Here is a 19,235-nt window from a genome sequence, read left to right on the forward strand (position 1 = left end):
CATGCCCTTTGTTTACCCCTTGTGTCAGGAGCCAGGGCCATGGTGACAGTGGGCCCTTTCCTCAGCCCTCATAGTGTTTGATGGAGGGACACACATATTGATGTGTGGTAAATGAGGGGCTGACACCGGCATAGCCCTATCCTGCTAGTTCCCTGCCCCTCCTGGTCTTTATCTCTGTTTCTTGTGACCTGGAATGCTGCCAGGATCAGGGGGCGGCTCTTCTTATAAGTGGATTTCTGTAGGCTGATTCAGGAGCACACTGAGTCCTTCCCATTGGGAAGGGACACACTGCGAAGATCTCCATAGACGCTTGGGACAGGCTGATTCTGTACTTCCCACTGCCTGCCCCTGGCAACATCTGCTTTGTGTAGTTAGAGTGGTTACTCTAGAGTGTATGCAAATGCAGATTTCCAGTAATTTTGTGTGTACCTGTACTTCATTGTTTAGCAGTGTTGCCTTTTCTGTTCACATGGCAGAATATCTTCATGTGTTCTGTGAGCAGGCACCATGATGCTCATCCTGCTCTCTCACTGCCATTTGAAGTTGCCTTTAGTTTTCCAGGGGCAAAAATTTGATTTTCTGAGCATATAAAGCTTTTACTAAAAGTTTTTCTGTAGACATTACATCAGAAGAAATTAATTATCAATTAAAATAGCAGTTCACTTATAGAGTAGTAAATTCATACAGCATGTCAATAATGCTATTGACACTTGAAAGGTGAGAAATGTACGGATCATTCATTATTCTATTAGTGTGAGCAGTGGCTGGTTCCAAGACCCTTGTGGTGCCCCCAGATGTGTAAGTCTCATGAAATACCGCAGCCTGCACTTGACTGTGAAGTTCTCCTGTGTGTCAAGCCATTTTTGCCTTATCCAGGACACCCTATGCAGTGTGGCGTGGTGGTGCACACCTGTGAGCCTGGCATTTGAAGCTGAGGCAGGAGAGTCTTATGTTCAAGGCTACTCTGGGCTACTTAGAACCTGTCAGGAAAAAAAAAATCCTCCTTTAACAAATAGTTACACTGCATCATTTAGGGATTGTGACAAGAGAACCAAACTGTTTTGCACTGCGTACACACAGTTGCTTTCTGAATGTCTTGAATTCACAGCAGCATTCCTGGGTCGTGGGCTGACTGTACCCATTGACTTGACCCCTTGCCTCAGGCTGGCCACTGCTGTCTGTGATTACTTCTCTAGTTGGGTATTGTTTGTCTGTTAGATTTGCACTAGTCTCTGCTTCTGGCTCCTTTTTCCTTGGCTGTCCCCTCACTTCTTGGCCTGCCTGGCTCTTGTTCTCTTCTACTTTTGCCTGTAGCTCTGCACATCCTGCCAGTGTTCTCACTGCTTCTGTCCTTGCCACACACCACTCTTTAAGCACTGTGTAGAACAGGGGAGAGTCTTTTGACAGTGTCAACTTAGTTGGGGCTGCCTTGCAGCGTCGACAGCTCACCCTGGCTGAGCTTCCTCCTGGGAACAAGAACCAACACTGCAGCCGCTGCACTGCCTCACTCAGCTTCTGCTGCCTCGCTGTCGCTCAGCTCTGCCACACTGCTTTTGCCACACTACATTTTTTTCCCTCTTGCTACATGACAGTCTCTCAGTGCCACTGGGTCTCTGCCCTGACATGCACTGTTGGGATGCTGCTTGCTCTGTGAGCTTCAGGTTTATTTAGAGATCACCTTCTGAAGAGAGCATTCTCTTGGGCCTGGGGAGGTAGCTCAGTGGGTAGCATACTTTCCAGGCATGCCTGAGGACCTAGGCTGTACTTTCCAGGCATGCCTGAGGACCTAGGCTGTACTTTCCAGGCATGCCTGAGGACCTAGGCTAGACTCCTCAGTGCCTTTTCTACATGTCCAGTGGGTGTGGCATGGGAGGTAGAGGTATAGTCCCCAGAGTAAGCAGGCTAACCAGACTATCCACATTGGTGAGCTCTGGGTCCAGCATGAGACCTTGCTTCAAAAAAAGAACAGCCAAGGAAGACATCCTCCATACGCACACAAACATAGGTGAGCAGGCGTACTCCCCACACCTCCGAGGAAAGGGCTCTCCTCGGCTGCCCGTCTACAATGCCAGCCGAGCCCAAACTTACATCCTTCTTCCTTGCTCGCCCTTCTCCACCCCATTCAGCTTCTTTAGTTAGCTAATATTTTAAAAATAGAACTTACCTGTTTTTTTTTCTTAAGAACGTGTATAAACTGTGTAAAATGGCTCTTTTCAATCTGGCTTAGCCTTTACTTTTCAGTGAATAATAGGTTCTTTCATTGTCCTTTGATTATAGAGACCCCTCAGCTAGTGCTCACCTGCCCTCAGCTGGACCTCGACATGGGGCCAGTGGCAGCCAGTGTGACCTGACTCACTCACATTGTCTTGCATGTGGCACGTGGCCACTTTTCCTTAGCTTCCTGTGTGTAGGTGTGTAGTGCTGGACCATCAGACAGCAGAAGGTCCACACAAACTCACACTCACTTCTCAGATCTAGACAGGCGGCCTGGTGCAGCAGCTTCTAGAAATGGCCGTTAGTGCTTATGTTCTGAATGCCAGTTGGTGGCTTCTTTGGCCACTGATTTACAATTCTCATTGGCCTGTGTGTAGGCAGTCTTTTCAAGGCTGTGTTTGCTTGCTCTGTATAATACAGAGAGAAGTCCTATGCAGAATGGAAAGCCTGGTTCACAGCACATCAGGGACACATTGAGCCTTGAGCCTTCCTGAGTAGAGTGTCAGGTGTGTCATTGGAGCTAACTGGACCCTGAACCATGGTGTTCTCTTCCCTGCAGGGATGGTGCTGGCAACTCCATTGACCTCTCCCCACTGTCAAGATACAGTGACAACTGGGAGGCTGTGACGAGGACAGGGGCCACGGAGCACTACCTCATCAATGTATGCAAGTCTCTCTCACCACAGGCTGGCACAAGTAAGCAGTATTCCTCTCCTTGTGGAGTGGTGGTCCAGGAATAGCCTTCTGGGACAGAAGACAGAGCAGGAGAGGCCTCAGGGAGCAGTTTGGCCTAGGAGAGGATTGATCTTCATGTGGATGTTGAGGGCTTTGTGGGAACATTGTGACCTTTTTGATCATGAGGGTATGACTGCGGAGAGAAAGACAGCAGGTTAGCCCACTGTTAATCCTATAGGGGACTTGTACCGTTTAAGTACAAGGCCTGTGATGAGAGTGCAGACTAGAAGACACCAGGGATTTGGGAGACTGAGGTACACTCTCCTGTGGCATGAATGAGGATGATGCTTTTTTAGCTGCATCCTCAGCATGAGTGGAGCCCACAGCTCACCTTCCCTTTCTGTGTTGTTGTTCTGGGCAGCCTGTGACTCTGGTCCTATAATGGTGTAGGCCTAGTCCTTCTTCAGGGCATATGGCACAGGGGCTTGGAGAACAGGAAGTCAGCAGGATTCCTATGATGTCTTAACTATAGAGTGAGAGGCTAGCCCCAACAGTGCTCCACTGCATCAAGGGCTCTCGGCCTTATAATACATGGTGTTTAGAGATGATGGGGAGGGAGCTTAATCTCGCGTGTACCTTACTTCACACTTGCCCCAGCCAATCTGTGGTTATGCAGCATTCAGATGAGCAAAAAATGGACATCAAATCTGTGTTGATGATTGGAGAATGCAGCAGCAGTGGTGGTTGGGGTGACGGGTGGAGTGGAAGGGGTGGCAGGGATGGCGGTGCATAGCTCTTAAGCAGTCTGCAGATAAAACCGCACCTTCCACTGCAGCCACCCCAGGAGACTCTGCTTTGTGTTGCAGAGCCGTGCCCTCCAGAGGCAGCTGTGTGTCTGCTGGATGGCTCCAAGCCTGTGAACCTTGGCAAAGTGAGGGATAGTCCTCAGTGGACAGGGGGTGTGACTGTCCTGAAGTATGTGGATGGCGACCTGTGCCCAGACAGAATACGGAGAAGATCAACCATTATCCGCTTCACCTGCAGTGACAGCCAAGTGGTGAGTATGTGAATAGTGTTCAGAAAAGCGTGGGCCATGAGCCAGTGACAGTACCAGACTTCTTTGGACACAAGCTAAAGAGCTCAGGGTGGCATGGCTGAGATGCGTGCTGGTTGTGGAGGTCTGTGATTCAAGGTACACGCGTCCCCTGGTTGACTCCTTAGGCACTTAGCTAGATACTTCCAGGTGTGGGCTTGGTTGGTTCTTCTGAGTCTAGTCTGGGTCCTTAGAGACCAGGAGGGCAGAGAACACTGGGCTGTCTACCTGTGTCTGGCAGAAAGGTGTGGAGGGGAGACTGGCACTTCAGTGTCTGCTGTGCAGCTGTCAGGAATGCCTATCAGGGCTGCTCTTCTGAGTTGCCTCCATCCCTGGTTGCCTGGTGTTGGCATCCAGCAGGTGTAGGTGGCATGAGTAGCTTCTTTTTGACATGGAGGAACCCCTGTGCCTCTGACATGATGGGGCATATCTGCATTGGGGGTGCAGATGCCATATGGCCCAGGATACAAGCTGCCTGACACTCTGGAGAGTGGTGGGGCCTCCGTGCCTTAGTGCTGAGAACTGCCCAGAAAGAAGGGGACAGTTGGGTGAGTGTCCCATCTCTTTAATATTAGGAAGTGCCTGAGGCCAGGAGTGAGCTGTGGCTAATGTCCCAGAAGTGGCAGTATTAGTGGCCCACTTTCTAGATGGGTCCTTTTGTTTTGACTATAACAAGTACTAGTTCCCTAGCTAAGCATTTGGTCAGTGATTTGCTCACAGAGTTCTTTGCCTGGGCTCCCTGGGGCTATCCTTAGAAAATGGCTGGCTCCCTCAGCCAGCTTCTGGTCCCTGGGGTATTTTGCTGACTTGCTTGTATGAGCCACACAGGTACCTTATCTTCACTTTTCCTTATCATAGAGACACCTCAAGACTTACTATGCTTGACTTTGCCAAGTAACTTCTCTGGGGCATGGGTGGGTATCCCTCCTGTAGCTACTCTAAAGTAGGGTCTCCTGCTTGCTGTAGAACTCCAGGCCTCTGTTCATCAGCGCTGTACAGGACTGTGAGTACACCTTCTCCTGGCCCACACCTGCTGCCTGTCCAGTGAAGAGCAGCACACATGATGACTGCCAGGTCACCAACCCCAGCACAGGTGAGCGACAGACAACCCCAGCCCTGCACAGGGAGGCACCTAGGAGACGTGTCTGATGCTGTTTGAGTGTCTTTCACTTTTTCTGTGAACCTTGTGCTCATTCTATGGAGGCAGCTACCTTGTACTCCTTGCTCCCATGAAAGGCAGGCTCCATTTTATTTTGTACTATGCTTCTGGCTAACTTTGCTGATACTGCTGGCTACATCAAGGGTCCACAGGGCTGGCCACCCTTCAGAGCCAATGGGGAAGCGACCAGAAGCCCTTCCTGTTTGCTTAGCACCGAGAGGAACATGGGTGGCAGGTTGCTGATGGTGAGAGATGCACCAGGCACTCAGGAATCACAGGGGTGGCATTGGTACACAGAGGACCTCTCATAAACCTGGAGACTGCTGGTCAAGTGATGGGCATCAGAGTTGGAGTGTCTTAGCATCCTTGATTAGTGTATGAAGAATAAGAACTCCCCTCACTGATATGATTGCTGTGAACTTACCACTAACAGCCCGCCTGAATCTGAGCTCCCTCTGCCCTTGTACTGTGCAGGCCACCTGTTTGACCTGACTTCCTTAAGTGGCAGAGCTGGTGTCACCGCCTCCTACAGTGAAAAGGGGTTGCTCTACATGAGCATCTGCGAGGAGAATGAGAACTGTGGCCCTGGTGTAGGTGAGTGCCAAAGCCTCTTCTGCCTGACTGCTATTGGCCTCAGCCCCATCACCACTCCCAAAACCCACACTTCCACCCTTTGCCGTAGTTAGGAGACACTGAGTTCTAACTGGAAAGTTTTCCTAGGAAATCAGTCACTGACCTTTTACCGGTGCTTTCCTTGCCCTTTTGTGTGGTGCAGGGGCCTGCTTTGGACAGACCAGGATCAGTGTGGGCAAGGCCAGCAAGAGGCTGAGCTACAAGGATCAGGTCTTGCAGCTGGTGTATGAGGAAGGGTCGCCGTGTCCCTCCAAATCAGACCTGAGGTACAAGAGTGTCATCAGCTTCGTGTGCCGGCCTGAGGCGGGCCCTGCCAACAGGCCCATGCTCATTTCCTTGGACAAGCAGTCGTGCACACTCTTTTTCTCCTGGCACACGCCCCTGGCCTGTGAGCAAGCGGTGAGTGGAAGAGCAGCGCCCGTGTCACACAGCTGCACCCTCTTCAGTTTAGTGCCTCCTAGCAGGCCAAGGCTAGGTGGCCTTAATCAACTTTCCTTTGGGTTTTCCCCCCCTCTTCCTTTTTTACTTCTCTTGGGGGTAGAAGCCTCACACTATATCTTAAGCTGATTTTCCACTCACTGTGTAGTCCAGGCTAGCCTTGAACTTGTGATAATCCTCCTGCCTCAGCCCATTGAGTGCTGGGACTGTAGACATGTTTAATCTGTACCTGGGATTAGCTTTTTAAGTTCTTGTGGTCACTGGAGAAAAACGACTCACAGACTGAAATGTAGTCTTTACTTTTCACAGACGGAATGTACTGTGCGGAACGGAAGCTCAATTATTGACCTGTCCCCGCTCATCCACCGCACTGGTGGCTATGAAGCATATGACGAAAGTGAGGATGACACTTCTGATACCACCCCTGACTTCTACATCAACATCTGCCAGCCACTGAATCCCATGCATGGAGTGGCCTGCCCTGCAGGTGCCGCAGTCTGCAAAGTCCCCGTGAACGGGCCCCCTATAGTAAGTGCACAAAGTCAGCAGTTGTGAATCTTTGCAAGTTTCCAGTCATAGCCTGGGCACTGTGCATTGTGCTTCCAGGAGTGCGCAAGCAAAAAGGATAGAGAGTATAGGCTCAGACAGTGTGAGAGTATGTGTGGAGCTGCCACCCAATAGTGCTGGCCAGGAAGATGTGTGTGTGTGTGTGTGTGTGTGTCTGGAAGAAAGCACTGGTAGTCCTGTCACATGACAGGCATTAGTTGTTTTAAGGTGCTCTTAACCGTGGAGCATCTCTTATGTGTATATATTTATGCTTGGGTATATGCAAGTGGGTGTAGGTGTCCAGCAGAGACCAGAAACATTGGATCCCTGAAAGCTGCCTGGTGTGAGTGCTGGAAACTGAACTCAGGTCCTGTGCTAGAGCAGTGAGCACTTTTAACCATTGGGCCATCTCTCCAGCACCCCAGATATTCTTTACGTCGTTAGGAGCCTCAGGGTTAAACCTGACCCCAAAAGAGGTGTTTGCACAGAGTGCCAAGAGAACACTTTCGTAGCTTGTGCTTTTGTTTCAAGTACCTGTGTGATTAAAGCATTTAAGACATGCACGCTCTTTCCTTAGTGATGAGTTGTAATTAAGGACAAGTGATTACGGTGATCACTAGACACTCTGCATTGGAAGCTTTTGGTGTAGATTCAGATGTTTCAAGTTGTGTTTGTGGTTTGACATGCCCCCACCATGTTTTAAGGTTTAAATTCACCTCAATTTGAGAATTCTGGTTTGGGATGTCAGATGTCCTTTTAAAAGTAAAGTGTAATTTTGTGCAGAGGAGGAGGGCCAAGGCATGAACTAGGTTTTATAGGAATTTCTTCAGAAGCATCCTGACAAGGCAGTCTGATTGTGAGTCAGTTCCCAGAAGCCCAGTCTGCTGAATCTTCCTGCTTGACTGTCTTTGTCAGATTAAAATTTTGCCTAACTCCTTTCATTGGTGAAGATGTTAAATCATGTGGTCTCAACACACCCCATAGCAGTGATCTACACCATAGATAGACTCATACGCACACTGCCTGTCCGTACTAGTGTGCACATGCTGCCACTCAGCATTTCACACATACACACAGGCATATGCCCAGTGTTTCTCTCTCTCTCTCTCTCTCTCTCTCTCTCTCTCTCTCTCTCTCTCTCTCTCTGTCACACACACACACACATTTTCTGTCCATCTGCCTTTTCCTTCATTGCTCACTCAAATGTACTTATTGAAGAGCCACTATGTTTGTGTCAGCCACTGTCCTAATGTACAGTGACTAAGAGTTGTCCTCTCTGTGAACATACCCAGCAGGCACCGTTAAGCTGATAAGGGGCAATCTCAGGGCAGTGTGGGTATCAGGACATTAGCCGGGGGCATCACCCAGGCTCCTGTCTTCCTCTTTCTGGACCTGGGACTGTGGAATTCCTAATGTGAATGAGAAGAGCAATCCCTTGTCTTGTGCTTAGAATCTGAAAGCTGAACACAAGTAGGAATACCCTTGATGCCCACCAAGTCTCTCTGCTAGCTGCATGACAGTCACAGAGCAGTTAAAGGCTGACACTGAAGAGCACTGAAGTTGGTGTGAATTCCTAACTTGCTGACCTTGTGACGGTTATGAAGCACTGTTTGTTTCCTCTGTTCTAGGACATTGGCAGAGTCACAGGCCCTCCAGTATTCAATCCTGTGGCGAATGAAGTTTACCTCAACTTTGAAAGCAGTACCCCTTGCTTAGCGGACAAGTATATGAACTACACCTCACTCATTGCATTTCACTGCAAGAGAGGGGTCAGCATGGTGAGTGCCTGCCACCTGTTACCTTTCCTCAGAACTGCTGCTGTGGCTAGTGCCACTTGGCGAACAGTATTTGAGCTGTAAGTCTAAGTCAACACCGATGCTTTCTGTATTTAGAGACATGGAAGCTTTGAGGGTAGAAGCACATTCAATGAGCACTGATTCTGAGTGCATTAAGAGGTTGAAATACTTTTTTTTTTTAAAAGCTAAGGTGACTGGTTTTCTGATTAGGTAGTCAGAATTTTTGCACATGCGCCATCATTCACAATATAGCTTTATTATCTCTCAGCACCAGATGAGCAAGGGGAAGTGTCTGCAGCTCTGCCCTGCTGATGTCGGAGATGCACCAAGGGGACCTGCATTCCCCGGGCAGCAGGGCCCTGAGCAGTTGATGCTTTGGGAAAGGTTTTGAAGGATTGTCCTTTCCAGTGTTTTCCATCTTTAGTAGAAGCTCTTTTCCACGTGACTTAGTCAGAGTAATCTCATGAGCAAGTGTAAATCTGGTTTCCAACCAACTGGCTGCTCTCTGCTGCTGTTGAAATGGAGAGAGAGATGCTCTGATTCAAACTTCGTTAGCCTATGGCATATATGGATACATTATATTTTGCCCTCATATGTATTCCTGGTGTCCAGATGTGGCAGGGTGCTGTCCTGCTTTGGTTTGGCTCTGCTCGCTTGTGTAGTGTGTGGCAGGGGTACTTGTCCTCACTGTTCCTGGGCAAGAGTATGGCGGACCCTATACTCACACCCCGTGCTTTTTAAGACTTGTGCTCTTCTTGGCCACAGGGAACTCCTAAGCTGATCAGGACCAATGACTGTGACTTTGTGTTTGAGTGGGAGACTCCAATCGTCTGTCCGGATGAAGTGAAGACACAAGGCTGTGCTGTGACGGATGAGCAGCTGCTCTACAGCTTCAACCTCACCAGCCTTTCTACAAGCACCTTCAAGGCAAGTCTGCCTCCTTGGGGCTCAGTGACCAGTGAGGCAGACAGTGAAATTCTGTGGATAAGAGGCCAAGTGGCTTGGGGACGTGCAATGGACCACATACCCCTGGGCCAAGGCAAGATTAGTTCAGTTACAGAAACCCACAGAGTCACTCAGTTGCCAGCCTGAACTGTAGGTAGAGATGCAGTCTGCCAACCACAGAAACAGCGAGTGGCTTGGTGTTGTGCCAAGCTCTTCATCCATGCATCTGTGAGCGGGGTGTGGTTATTGCCGTGTTGTTCCACTGTGTGAACTGGACACAACACCCCAGCAGTGGCTTGAGCCTGGTCAGTGTTGAGTTCTGAACCTTTCTCAGGGTTTGGCTTCTGCAATGCCAGTATAGCTCTCTGCATATGCACAGTGTGTAAGGAAAACGAGGCCATGCTCACATGTGGTGTGTCTGCTTAGCTAGTTGACTCATTCCTTTTCGTGTCCTGTTTCCTTGCTGAAGAAATGCTAGCTTCTGAAGGTGGGAGGGACCTGGGACTCAGAACAGCAGGAGCTGGCTAGAGAGGACAGTTGGGCAGCGCCATTGGCTTCCTGGGCCACCAGGAGCTAGAACAAGATGGGGAAAGAGACTGGCCTGGAATGAGAGAAGTACAACCTCTTCTAGTGGCCAGAGGGAGCTGCCCAGAGGGTCTTGGGCATTCCTGGTTGTCTCTGGAGGTGGCCTTGGGCCCAGGAGAACAACAGGGGTGAACTGTAGTAATGATTCTGTCCTTACCTGGAGCCCCTGTTCTTTTCATGTCTACCCACAGTCTTACATGCTGTTTGTCTGTGCAGGTTACTCAAGATGCTCACACCTACAGCATAGGTGTGTGTACAACGGCAGCTGGCTTAGACGAGGGAGGCTGCAAGGATGGCGCTGTGTGTCTGCTCTCTGGGAGCAAAGGAGCATCTTTTGGGCGCCTTGCATCAATGCAGCTGGACTATAGGCACCAGGATGAAGCAGTCATTCTGAGTTATGTGAATGGTGACCCGTGTCCTCCAGGTAAATGTTCACAGTAGGGTCAGTTTCAAAGCTCTGTAAACAGATTAGACCTAGCAGGAAAATACTTGAGGAATGAAGCTTCCAATCTGTGAGTGCTGCGCCCCACACATCCCCTCCCGGGTATGCATCCCATGCCTGGAGCAGGTGACAGCCTCTTAGGGACTGCTGCTGGGGTCCTTGGGCAGTGCCATCTAGTCAAGCACAGCTGATGATTGATGTGGTGATATGATCCGTGCCTCTTTCCTTCCAGAAACGGATGATGGCGAGCCCTGTGTCTTCCCCTTCATCTACAAAGGGAAGAGCTATGAGGAGTGTGTATTGGAGGGACGGGCGAAGCTATGGTGTAGCAAAACCGCAAATTACGATCGTGACCACGAGTGGGGCTTCTGCAGGCAGAGTGAGTGGGGAGCTGGGTTCAGAGGAGGGGGCAGCTGTCCTGTTTATGGCCAGGTTAGTTAAGGATGTGATTCTCTTCCGTCAGTTTTGTTCTTGTCAGCTACAGAAAGCATTTCCACTGCTCCCTGGAATGGCAAGGCAATGTGTACGTAAGTCATAGTGGGGCTGTGCTGAGGATCGGCGTGCTGGGCGGCCAGCTGGGCCTACTCAGTAGCTGGAGGGCCTGTGCTCACAAACCAGTATAGAGCTCTGTTTCAGACCCACTCCTCAGCCAGACTACTCTCTGCTGGGTCTGCAGGGTGGCTAGTGACATCCTGTTGTGTGTCAGGTGTAGGACCTATGGAGGAAAGGGGTGTTCATGGAAAACCAAACTTAGCACCTTGGCTCCTTTGCAACTTAGGCATGGAAGGAGAGTGACACAAATGCCTGAAAACCTGTGTAATTCTAGATGCGTGTTTGATTTATGAGAGAGGACCAGCTCCATTGACAAGATAGTCCTTGTGGCCCATGGGTGCCTGGGACAGGTACTTGTCATCATCAGTGTGTGGTCAGATGTTGAATGCTTTCCCAGGAGGTATCTTGCAGGTGTTGGCGGTCTGAGGGAACTGAGTCTGTATGCGGATAGATTTGCAGAAGTGAGACAGACTATGACCAGAGCTGCACTTGGGACGTAGAAGAAGTTTCCATGTACACCCACTCTAGGTCTGACCATTGCATGCCATTGCTCCCCAGCTAACAGCCACCGGATGTCTGCGATCATATTTACGTGTGATGAAAATGAGGACATTGGGAGGCCAGAAGTCTTCAGTGAAGATCGTGGGTGTGAGGTGACATTTGAATGGAAAACAAAAGTTGTCTGCCCTCCAAAGAAGATGGAGTGCAAGTTTGTTGAGAAGCATAAAACCTATGACTTGCGGTTGCTTTCATCCCTCACGGGGTCCTGGGACTTTGTCCATGATGGAGCCTCGTAAGTATGCCACAACTCGTGGTCCTCAAGTTTGCAAAGATAGGGATATCACATGCCTGCGGGGTTTGGGGCTCACATTAAGACATGGCCTAGACTGTCACTGGGTAGTGGCTCTGAGAGCACAGGGTATGGGGAGTTGTGGTGAGCACACAGGGAGGCCAGAGCCCTGATGGTTGTAAAGGGCTTCCTGTTGCTCAGCTGTTAGGGAAGGCAGGGCAGATTTTCTAAGATTTTTGCCAGCTCTTTAGCTCTGCCTTTGCCATTTGAGCTAATGACCCTGACTGCTCCACGTGGGGAGCTCTCCAGGCCTTGCTGCATAGCAAGGCTGTGGACTGGGGGACTTCAGCAAGTGCCTGCTGTGCTTCTACGGCCTTCTCTTTCCTGTGTGCACTGGGACATGCCACTGCATGAGAGCCTGCTCAGTCAGCTGTGCTGTATGGCTGCTCTGCTCCGTTTCTTCTGCACTGCCAAGGCTATTGTAGGAGTCACCTTCCAAGACCGTGTGGAGTGCAGGGGCCTCTCCGCGTCTCAGACTTCACCTGCCCTTCCTCCCCACCTTTGTGTCATCCTGTAGGTACTTTATCAATCTGTGTCAAAGCGTCTATAAAGGTCCTCTGGACTGCTCTGAAAGAGCCAGCGTTTGCAAGAAGAGTGCCTCTGGTCAAGTCCAGGTTTTAGGTCTTGTTCATACACAAACCCTGGATGTCATAGGTAAGGCTTTGTAGTCTTTGTCCTTGATTTGGTTGCAGCATCAAGACTGGCAAGATGAGACTGTCCTGGTGTGATGGGAGAAATGCCTGAGCTCTGGTGGAAACTATAGAGGCTGCTCTCTGTGACCAATTTAAGCATTTCTACCCACTTCTTAGAGCATGAAAGACTTCCCATTTTGTATGCTCTAAGGCATGGGCAGCCTGTTTAAAGCACCTTTGGCGATTGTGTTCTGGCTGCACACTGGGCTTCTAAGTCTCTGTCTGCACACATTTAAGAAAGCACAGTTGCACAGGACATGGTACAGTTGGCATGTCTTCCCTCAAGCACTTGGAGAAGTCATCACGACACTCTATTAGTTTGAACACAAGCTTACCTTCCGTTAGTCACTGAGGAGCGGCATCTGCCCATTAAGGATAGGCATACTTCCTCAGCTAAGAACGGCAAGGCTGTGTTGGGAGTTTGCACATTTTGCCCTCTGTCAGGCTAGAGAAGGATTCTGCATCTGTGCTGATTGAAATGGAAAGGGGGTCACCATGACCTTTCATAACAGAGGCCCCAGACAGAAGGTGGCCGGAGAGGTGCCCCCCTTTGGGAATTAAATTCCCGACACATGAATCCAACTCTATATCTCAGGAGTCCTATATCCCCAAACTCCTGAGCCCGGTGGAATTGGATAGTAGTCCTATAGATGTGGCCATGGAGGTTTATCATTCCTGAGGAGCCAGAAAGCTCTTGGTCTTGTTGCCATGGCAGTGGTGGTCTGGGCGTATGGGTGCTATGGGCTGCCATTGAGTAGGGCAGATACTGTTAGAGAGCTGACACTTGCTTTTACAGTAGATTTTTAACTTCTAACACTTTTTTCCCCCACAATGCACTAGAAATAACAACAGTTCATTGTTTTATGTTTCAGACGACAAGGTCATTGTCAGTTACTCAAAAGGCTATTCTTGTGGTGAGAATAAGACTGCATCCTCTGTAATTGAGTTGACTTGTGCGAAGACTGTGGGCAGGCCTACATTCAAGAGGTGAGACATCTGTGAGCACACTAGGACTCTTTGATGCCTCCCACCGTTTCCTTGTAGGAGTTGGAGAAGCTGTTTGGGGGCCCTCACTGTGGCAGAAGTAGCCACTGAGGTTGAGGGCCTAGTGGCCAGAGCTGCAGTGTTTCTCCCACGGGAGCCTCTCCACCCGCCAGCCGAGGGCTAAAATACAGCATAACCAGGCCACCTCAGCTTCTTAGCCTAGTTTACCTTAAGGAGCGTCGGCTTCAGAGCTGCCAGTGCAGAGCTGGCTGCTGCCCTGGAATGTCATGGTGGAACTAATCTGCTTGGGGCCCACAGCAGGTTCTGGGATGTTCTTGAGTGGTTGCACAGTGTGTTCCAGGTAGTGTTGGGTTGTGTTAGAGGGAGTGTGGCCAGCAGGGGGAACATGGGAGCTGCTGTGTGGAAGCTGCCTGTGAGAGGACCTATAAAACTGTGGAAGGGCCTTTTAACTTCTGAGATTGAGACACTTAGAAATGTGGAAGTTTAAAGTCTAGGTGCCCAATCTCCAGCTTTATATGTTAAGGCTCCTCCCCAGCCCCACCCCCGCACCCCCGACAGGTTTCCTCTGTGTAGCCTTGGCTGTCCTAGACTCACTTTGTAGACCAAGCTGGCCCCGCACTCACAGCGATCCTCCTACCTCTGCTTCCCAAGTACTGGGATTAAAGGCATGCACCACCACACCCGATGTTAAGGTGTTTTTATTGAGCCTGGATTTTCTATATGGGGGCTTAAACCTAGCGCATCATGCAAACTGGCCAAGTGTTCTGCTCTTGTGTGGAACTTTTGGCTCTCCTGTTATTTTGAGACAAGGCTGGCCTTGGATTTGTGTAGCTGGGACAAGCACTTGCCACCTCCTGCCTCTGCCTCCTAAGCGTCCCCAGGGTCAGCAGGCACTGAGTGCATGTCCACTTCTCCATGCCGCTGATGTCCTAGAGCATGATGACAAGAACACTGTCCTGTCACCCACGTAGTGCCTGTGGGGACCAACAGCTGTGGCTTCTCCCAGGCCTCTCCAGCTGTGTGTCTTGCAGCCTTTCTGCGTGTAGCTCGGTGGTAACCATGTCTGCTCTGCTCAGGTTCGATATTGACAGCTGCACCTACTACTTTCACTGGGACTCCCGCGCGGCCTGCGCCGTGAAGCCTCAGGAGGTGAGCATGGTGAACGGAACGCTCACCAACCCCGTGACCGGCAGGAGCTTCAGCCTCGGGGAGATTTATTTTAAGTAAGTGGAAGATTGCCTCTGTGACACTGAGACATACTCAATAGTGAGAAAAAATGTGAGTTTTCCGTAGCAGGCGTGCTGCAAGGTAAGTAGTCGGTGTGCTTCAGGTACAGTTGCTGAAGTAGTCGGGTACTGCTTAAACCAAGGACAAGTACTACTGTCTTCATGGTTTAACACCAGGGGGTGTGAATTCTTTAAAAAAGCATCTCCCCTCTCCACTCACTCCAGGGAAGCCCAGAGCTTGTAGCCAAGGCTCTCAGGACGCGTAGAGAACTAGGAGCCTCTGGGCTAACCAGCATGCTGGGTAAAAGTAAAGGTCCATTTGTGAGCAGCGTCATGGACTGCTGCGGTCCTTTGGCTGTGCTGGGAAAGAGTGCACTACTTTCCAGTGTGTAAGATGGTGCAGTCATTCCAGGAGGTGACTCTGGGCAGGACAGTGACTCAAGCCTGTCTAGCTGGAGCGTGCTGGGGAAGGGAACATGCAGCTGCCCGTGAAGGGCTGGGACTCACTGTGCTCTCCTCGGCCTCAGGCTGTTCAGCGCCTCTGGGGACATAAGAACCAATGGAGACAACTACCTGTATGAAATCCAGCTCTCCTCCATCACCAGCTCCACCAACCCCGCATGCTCTGGTGCCAACATCTGCCAGGTGAAGCCCAACGACCAGCGCTTCAGCAGGAAAGTGGGCACCTCTGACAGGACCAAGTACTACATCCAAGGTAATTGGCTGCTTCGTGTGCAGCATATCAAAGGGAGAGCTTCACATGCTCACCCACAAACGCGCTGCGTGGAAATCTCAGGCTGAGTTCAGCTCCCTTTGAGCTGGTGCTACCCCAGCAGACAAAGGCAGAGGGAGACAGTCCCCGGTCACAGCCTCACCGTGGCCTGCCATTAGCATGCTGCTTTCTTATTTACAAGCTGCAAGTAGTGTTAGAGAAGAGGTTTCTAGCTCAGTGGGTCACTGCTGCCAAGCCTGAGGACCTGATAGAGGGGGAGAAACAACTCCCGTAAGATGTCCTGTGATCTCCAGACATTTGCTATGATAGGTGCATAGTCACAGCGGGGGCGGGGGGGGGGGGGGGGAGACAGAGAGAAGAGAGGTGGGGAGTTTAAAAAAAAAAGGCTTGATGTGCACTAGAAGGGTTAAGGGAGTGGTGGGGGATGCCAGCAAGCTGAGGGTGAATGGGGGAGGTTGTAGCCTGGCACCACAATCATCCTTTTTATCATGCAAGTATGTTCCTGGAAAGTCACATGTGTATTTTTTATTTTAAATAACTCCTCTTTCATCATACACCTTTTGTAATTTGTGTTTTGAACCACGTGACCCTGTTAAAAAGTGTTTCCAGATGATCAAGAGAACTTGAGCTGATAGGTTGAGGGTAGACTCCCTTTATTTCTGACACCAAAGACTAGTTTGGTGGTCTCCCACATGTCTTTCCATTTGGGAAGTGTGGTTGAACACTCTCAGAATTCACTGGAAGCTGTTGTCCTCCTGCTTGCAGTTGATTACAGTAGAGGCTTAGAGTGTAGTTAGCCATGACAGAATGCTCGTGGAAGGGCTGGGGTCAGGTACAGATCTTCCTCTGGCCCCTTCATGGAACTAGGATGTGTCTCTGCCACCCACAGTGACATCTTGCAAGCATTGCCAGCTAGGTATGCTCGCTGAGCTCCGGAGCTCAAGGCTTTGCTGGATTCAGTCGTCTAGGCACAAGTGCTGGTGCCTGGTGGTCAGTCTCACTCTCCATGGTGGAAAGGAGACCTCCTGGCCAGCCACCATAAATCCTACCACCAGCCAAGGACAAGGCCAGACCTCATGGTAGAGGAGGTTAAAATCCTTGCTTGCGGGCTGGAGAGATGGCTCAGAGGTTAAGAGCACTGTCTGCTCTTCCAGAGGTCCTGAGTTCAATTCCTAGCAAACACATGGTGGCTCACAACGAGATCTGGTGCCCTCTTCTGGTAAGTAGGCACAGAACATTGTATATATAATAAACAAACAAATCTTTAAAAAAAAAACAAAACAAACCTTGCTTACTTAGGGCACTATTTTAAAGTTATGAAGGTAGTGTACATGGGACATTTGAAGTGTTTTTTCCTTGACATTAAACCTGTGCTAACTTTGACAGACGATGAAGGTATCCACTTGGTGGGTGCTAATGGTTCTGTGGTGTTTCCTTTCTTGCGTGACAGATAGCGATCTGGATGTGGTGTTTACTTCTTCCTCCAAGTGTGGGAAAGATAAGACCAAGTCTGTCTCTTCCACCATCTTCTTCCACTGTGACCCCCTGGCGAAGGATGGGATCCCAGAGTTCAGCCATGAGACTGCTGACTGCCAGTACCTGTTCTCTTGGTACACTGCGGCTGTGTGTCCTCTGGGGTGAGTGTGGCACTCCACGCCCCTCCTTGCATTACTGTTAAAGAAGAAGCATCTGTGTGTTTTTCCTTAGCATTATATTGGGGAGTATTCAGATGCGCACAAAAGAGCAACTTGCTGGTAGCTTTGGTTTGTGGCATCGTTACCACTACCTCCATCCCAAGTAACGTTGGCTGGGCTTCCCTCGTGTGCGCCATCTCCGTCTCCTCAGCTGTGGGGGAGCACGGCTGCCCCTGTCTCCTTCGGCATTCTCTGTGTGCTCTAGTGTGTGCTTTACATGGCAGAGCTTCGGTTCACTTGGAGCAGAGCATTTCCTATGTTGGGATAAATCTAAAAAACTGACTCTGCAGGTTTTAGAGTGTGCTCCAGAGGCTGGGTTTTTGTGGGCAGCAAGGGGAATGTGCTTCTGCTCAGAGGACTCCAGGCCAGAGAGGGAGGGCACTGGTGTTCTCATATCTGGGGCCGTTGTTTATATATTTACATCTAGAAACTAAAACCCACTTATTTGTAAGTAATCCTTGGTTTAAAGGAGAAATCAAAGGTAGAATACAAAGGCATTTTAGAGCTAACCTGTCTTAGCTATCGTCTCTCCCCAGATGTCCTAGGGCTAGGTCCTAAGATGACCCAGTGTAGGACAAGCCCTGCTTTTGCCTGGGCCACAGGGTTCTGCAGGGATGGGCAGGCCCACAGGAAATGATGTCCTTGGCTGCTCCTGGTATTATTTCTTGGTCCCTCAAGCAGTACTTTCTGTCAGTAGGCCTGTTGTCTGCTTTAAATGCAATCTCAAAACAGTCCAGATGCTGTTTTCTTTTCTTTTCTTTTTTTTTTTTTAAGAACTTATTTATTTTTAGAGCATTGATTGGTGCTTTGCCTGCATATATGTTTGTGTGAGGGAGTCAGAGCCCCTGGAATTGGAATTACAGCCAGTTGTGAGCTGCCATGTGTGTGCTGAAAATTGAACCTGGGTCCTCTGGAAGAGCAGCCAGTGCTCTTAACTGCTGAGCCATCTCTCTAGCCCCAGATAGTATTTTCTATGCCTAGTGGATCATGTGTCCTGGGCTCGGGGCAACTCACCTGGTGTTTGTTCAGTGGGGAGAGTTCCTGGGCCCTGGGTTCCTTAGTGTTGTTGTTCACAGATCCTGACACAGCCTCCTCTCCTCCCTTGCGATGTCTTTCTAGTATGGCTTTTGATGGTGAGAATGCTGGGCCAGAGTACAAGGGGCTCTCAGAGCGGAGTCAGGCCGTTGGAGCCATCCTCAGCCTTCTCCTGGTGGCACTGACTGGCTGTTTGCTGGCCTTGCTGCTTCATAAGAAGGAGAGAAGGTAAAGTGGGCAGGAAAGTTGGAGGAGCTGGGCTGGGCTGGGCTGGGCTGGGCCAAGCCAACAGCACATCAAATTGTGGACATAGGCTTGGGTTTTGAGCCTGAGAACACCAAACAAAAAGGTTCAAAAATTTAAAAGTGGGCACTATTGCCTTTAAATGTCTCAGTGTCCTGACACAGCATGAGATTGCCAGAACTTTGATACTGTCCATGGATGTTGGTGTGGTTGTAGTTCACACTGGCTGTACACACCACAGACTTCTCAGTGGTGCTGTGCTGGTAGGTCTAAGACAGATGGGCCTTGTGTGAAGGTCAAAAACTAATAAGAAAGTAAGCCTCTTTCATGAGTGGACTTTTGTAGTTGTCAGCTGAACCTCCTTTCCACGTCACACAAAGCGAGCATTTACTACACAGCTGCCAGATGCCAGGTGTGCTCCCCTGTTGACTTCACTTTACTGGGTGAAAGACTTGTCATATGACTGCATTTTTTTTTTTAAATTTTCAGGTTTCTTTTTAAAGATTTATTTATTTATTAGTTATACAGTATTCTGCCCACACACCAGAAGAGGGCACCAGGTCTCATTATAGATAGTTGTGAGCCACCATGTAGTTGCTGGGAGTTGAACTCAGAACCTTTGGAAGAACAGCCAGTGCTCCTAACCTCTGAGCCATCTCTCCAGCCCCTAATTGTCAGA

The 19,235-nt window shown here is 49.8% G+C and overlaps 1 protein-coding gene across 1 annotated transcript in view; it reads left to right on the forward strand.

The window, feature by feature from the left end:
• The window catches only part of IGF2R (insulin like growth factor 2 receptor), a 102,648-nt gene that overhangs the window by 79,934 nt on the left and 3,479 nt on the right, over window positions 1-19,235 (forward strand). The window contains exons 30-46 of the mRNA XM_084775864.1: window positions 2,774-2,910; window positions 3,756-3,946; window positions 4,949-5,075; window positions 5,616-5,735; window positions 5,917-6,173; window positions 6,522-6,740; window positions 8,387-8,536; window positions 9,320-9,481; window positions 10,301-10,508; window positions 10,759-10,905; window positions 11,637-11,871; window positions 12,446-12,582; window positions 13,493-13,607; window positions 14,702-14,848; window positions 15,379-15,566; window positions 17,035-17,221; window positions 18,398-18,541. Of these exons, the coding sequence (XP_084631990.1) occupies window positions 2,774-2,910; window positions 3,756-3,946; window positions 4,949-5,075; window positions 5,616-5,735; window positions 5,917-6,173; window positions 6,522-6,740; window positions 8,387-8,536; window positions 9,320-9,481; window positions 10,301-10,508; window positions 10,759-10,905; window positions 11,637-11,871; window positions 12,446-12,582; window positions 13,493-13,607; window positions 14,702-14,848; window positions 15,379-15,566; window positions 17,035-17,221; window positions 18,398-18,541 (2,871 nt within the window). The remainder of the gene's footprint in view (window positions 1-2,773; window positions 2,911-3,755; window positions 3,947-4,948; window positions 5,076-5,615; window positions 5,736-5,916; window positions 6,174-6,521; window positions 6,741-8,386; window positions 8,537-9,319; window positions 9,482-10,300; window positions 10,509-10,758; window positions 10,906-11,636; window positions 11,872-12,445; window positions 12,583-13,492; window positions 13,608-14,701; window positions 14,849-15,378; window positions 15,567-17,034; window positions 17,222-18,397; window positions 18,542-19,235) is intronic.

Source organism: Acomys minous, assembly GCF_964271855.1.
Source record: "Acomys minous genome assembly, chromosome: 3".
NCBI classification, from domain to species: Eukaryota; Metazoa; Chordata; class Mammalia; order Rodentia; family Muridae; genus Acomys; species Acomys minous.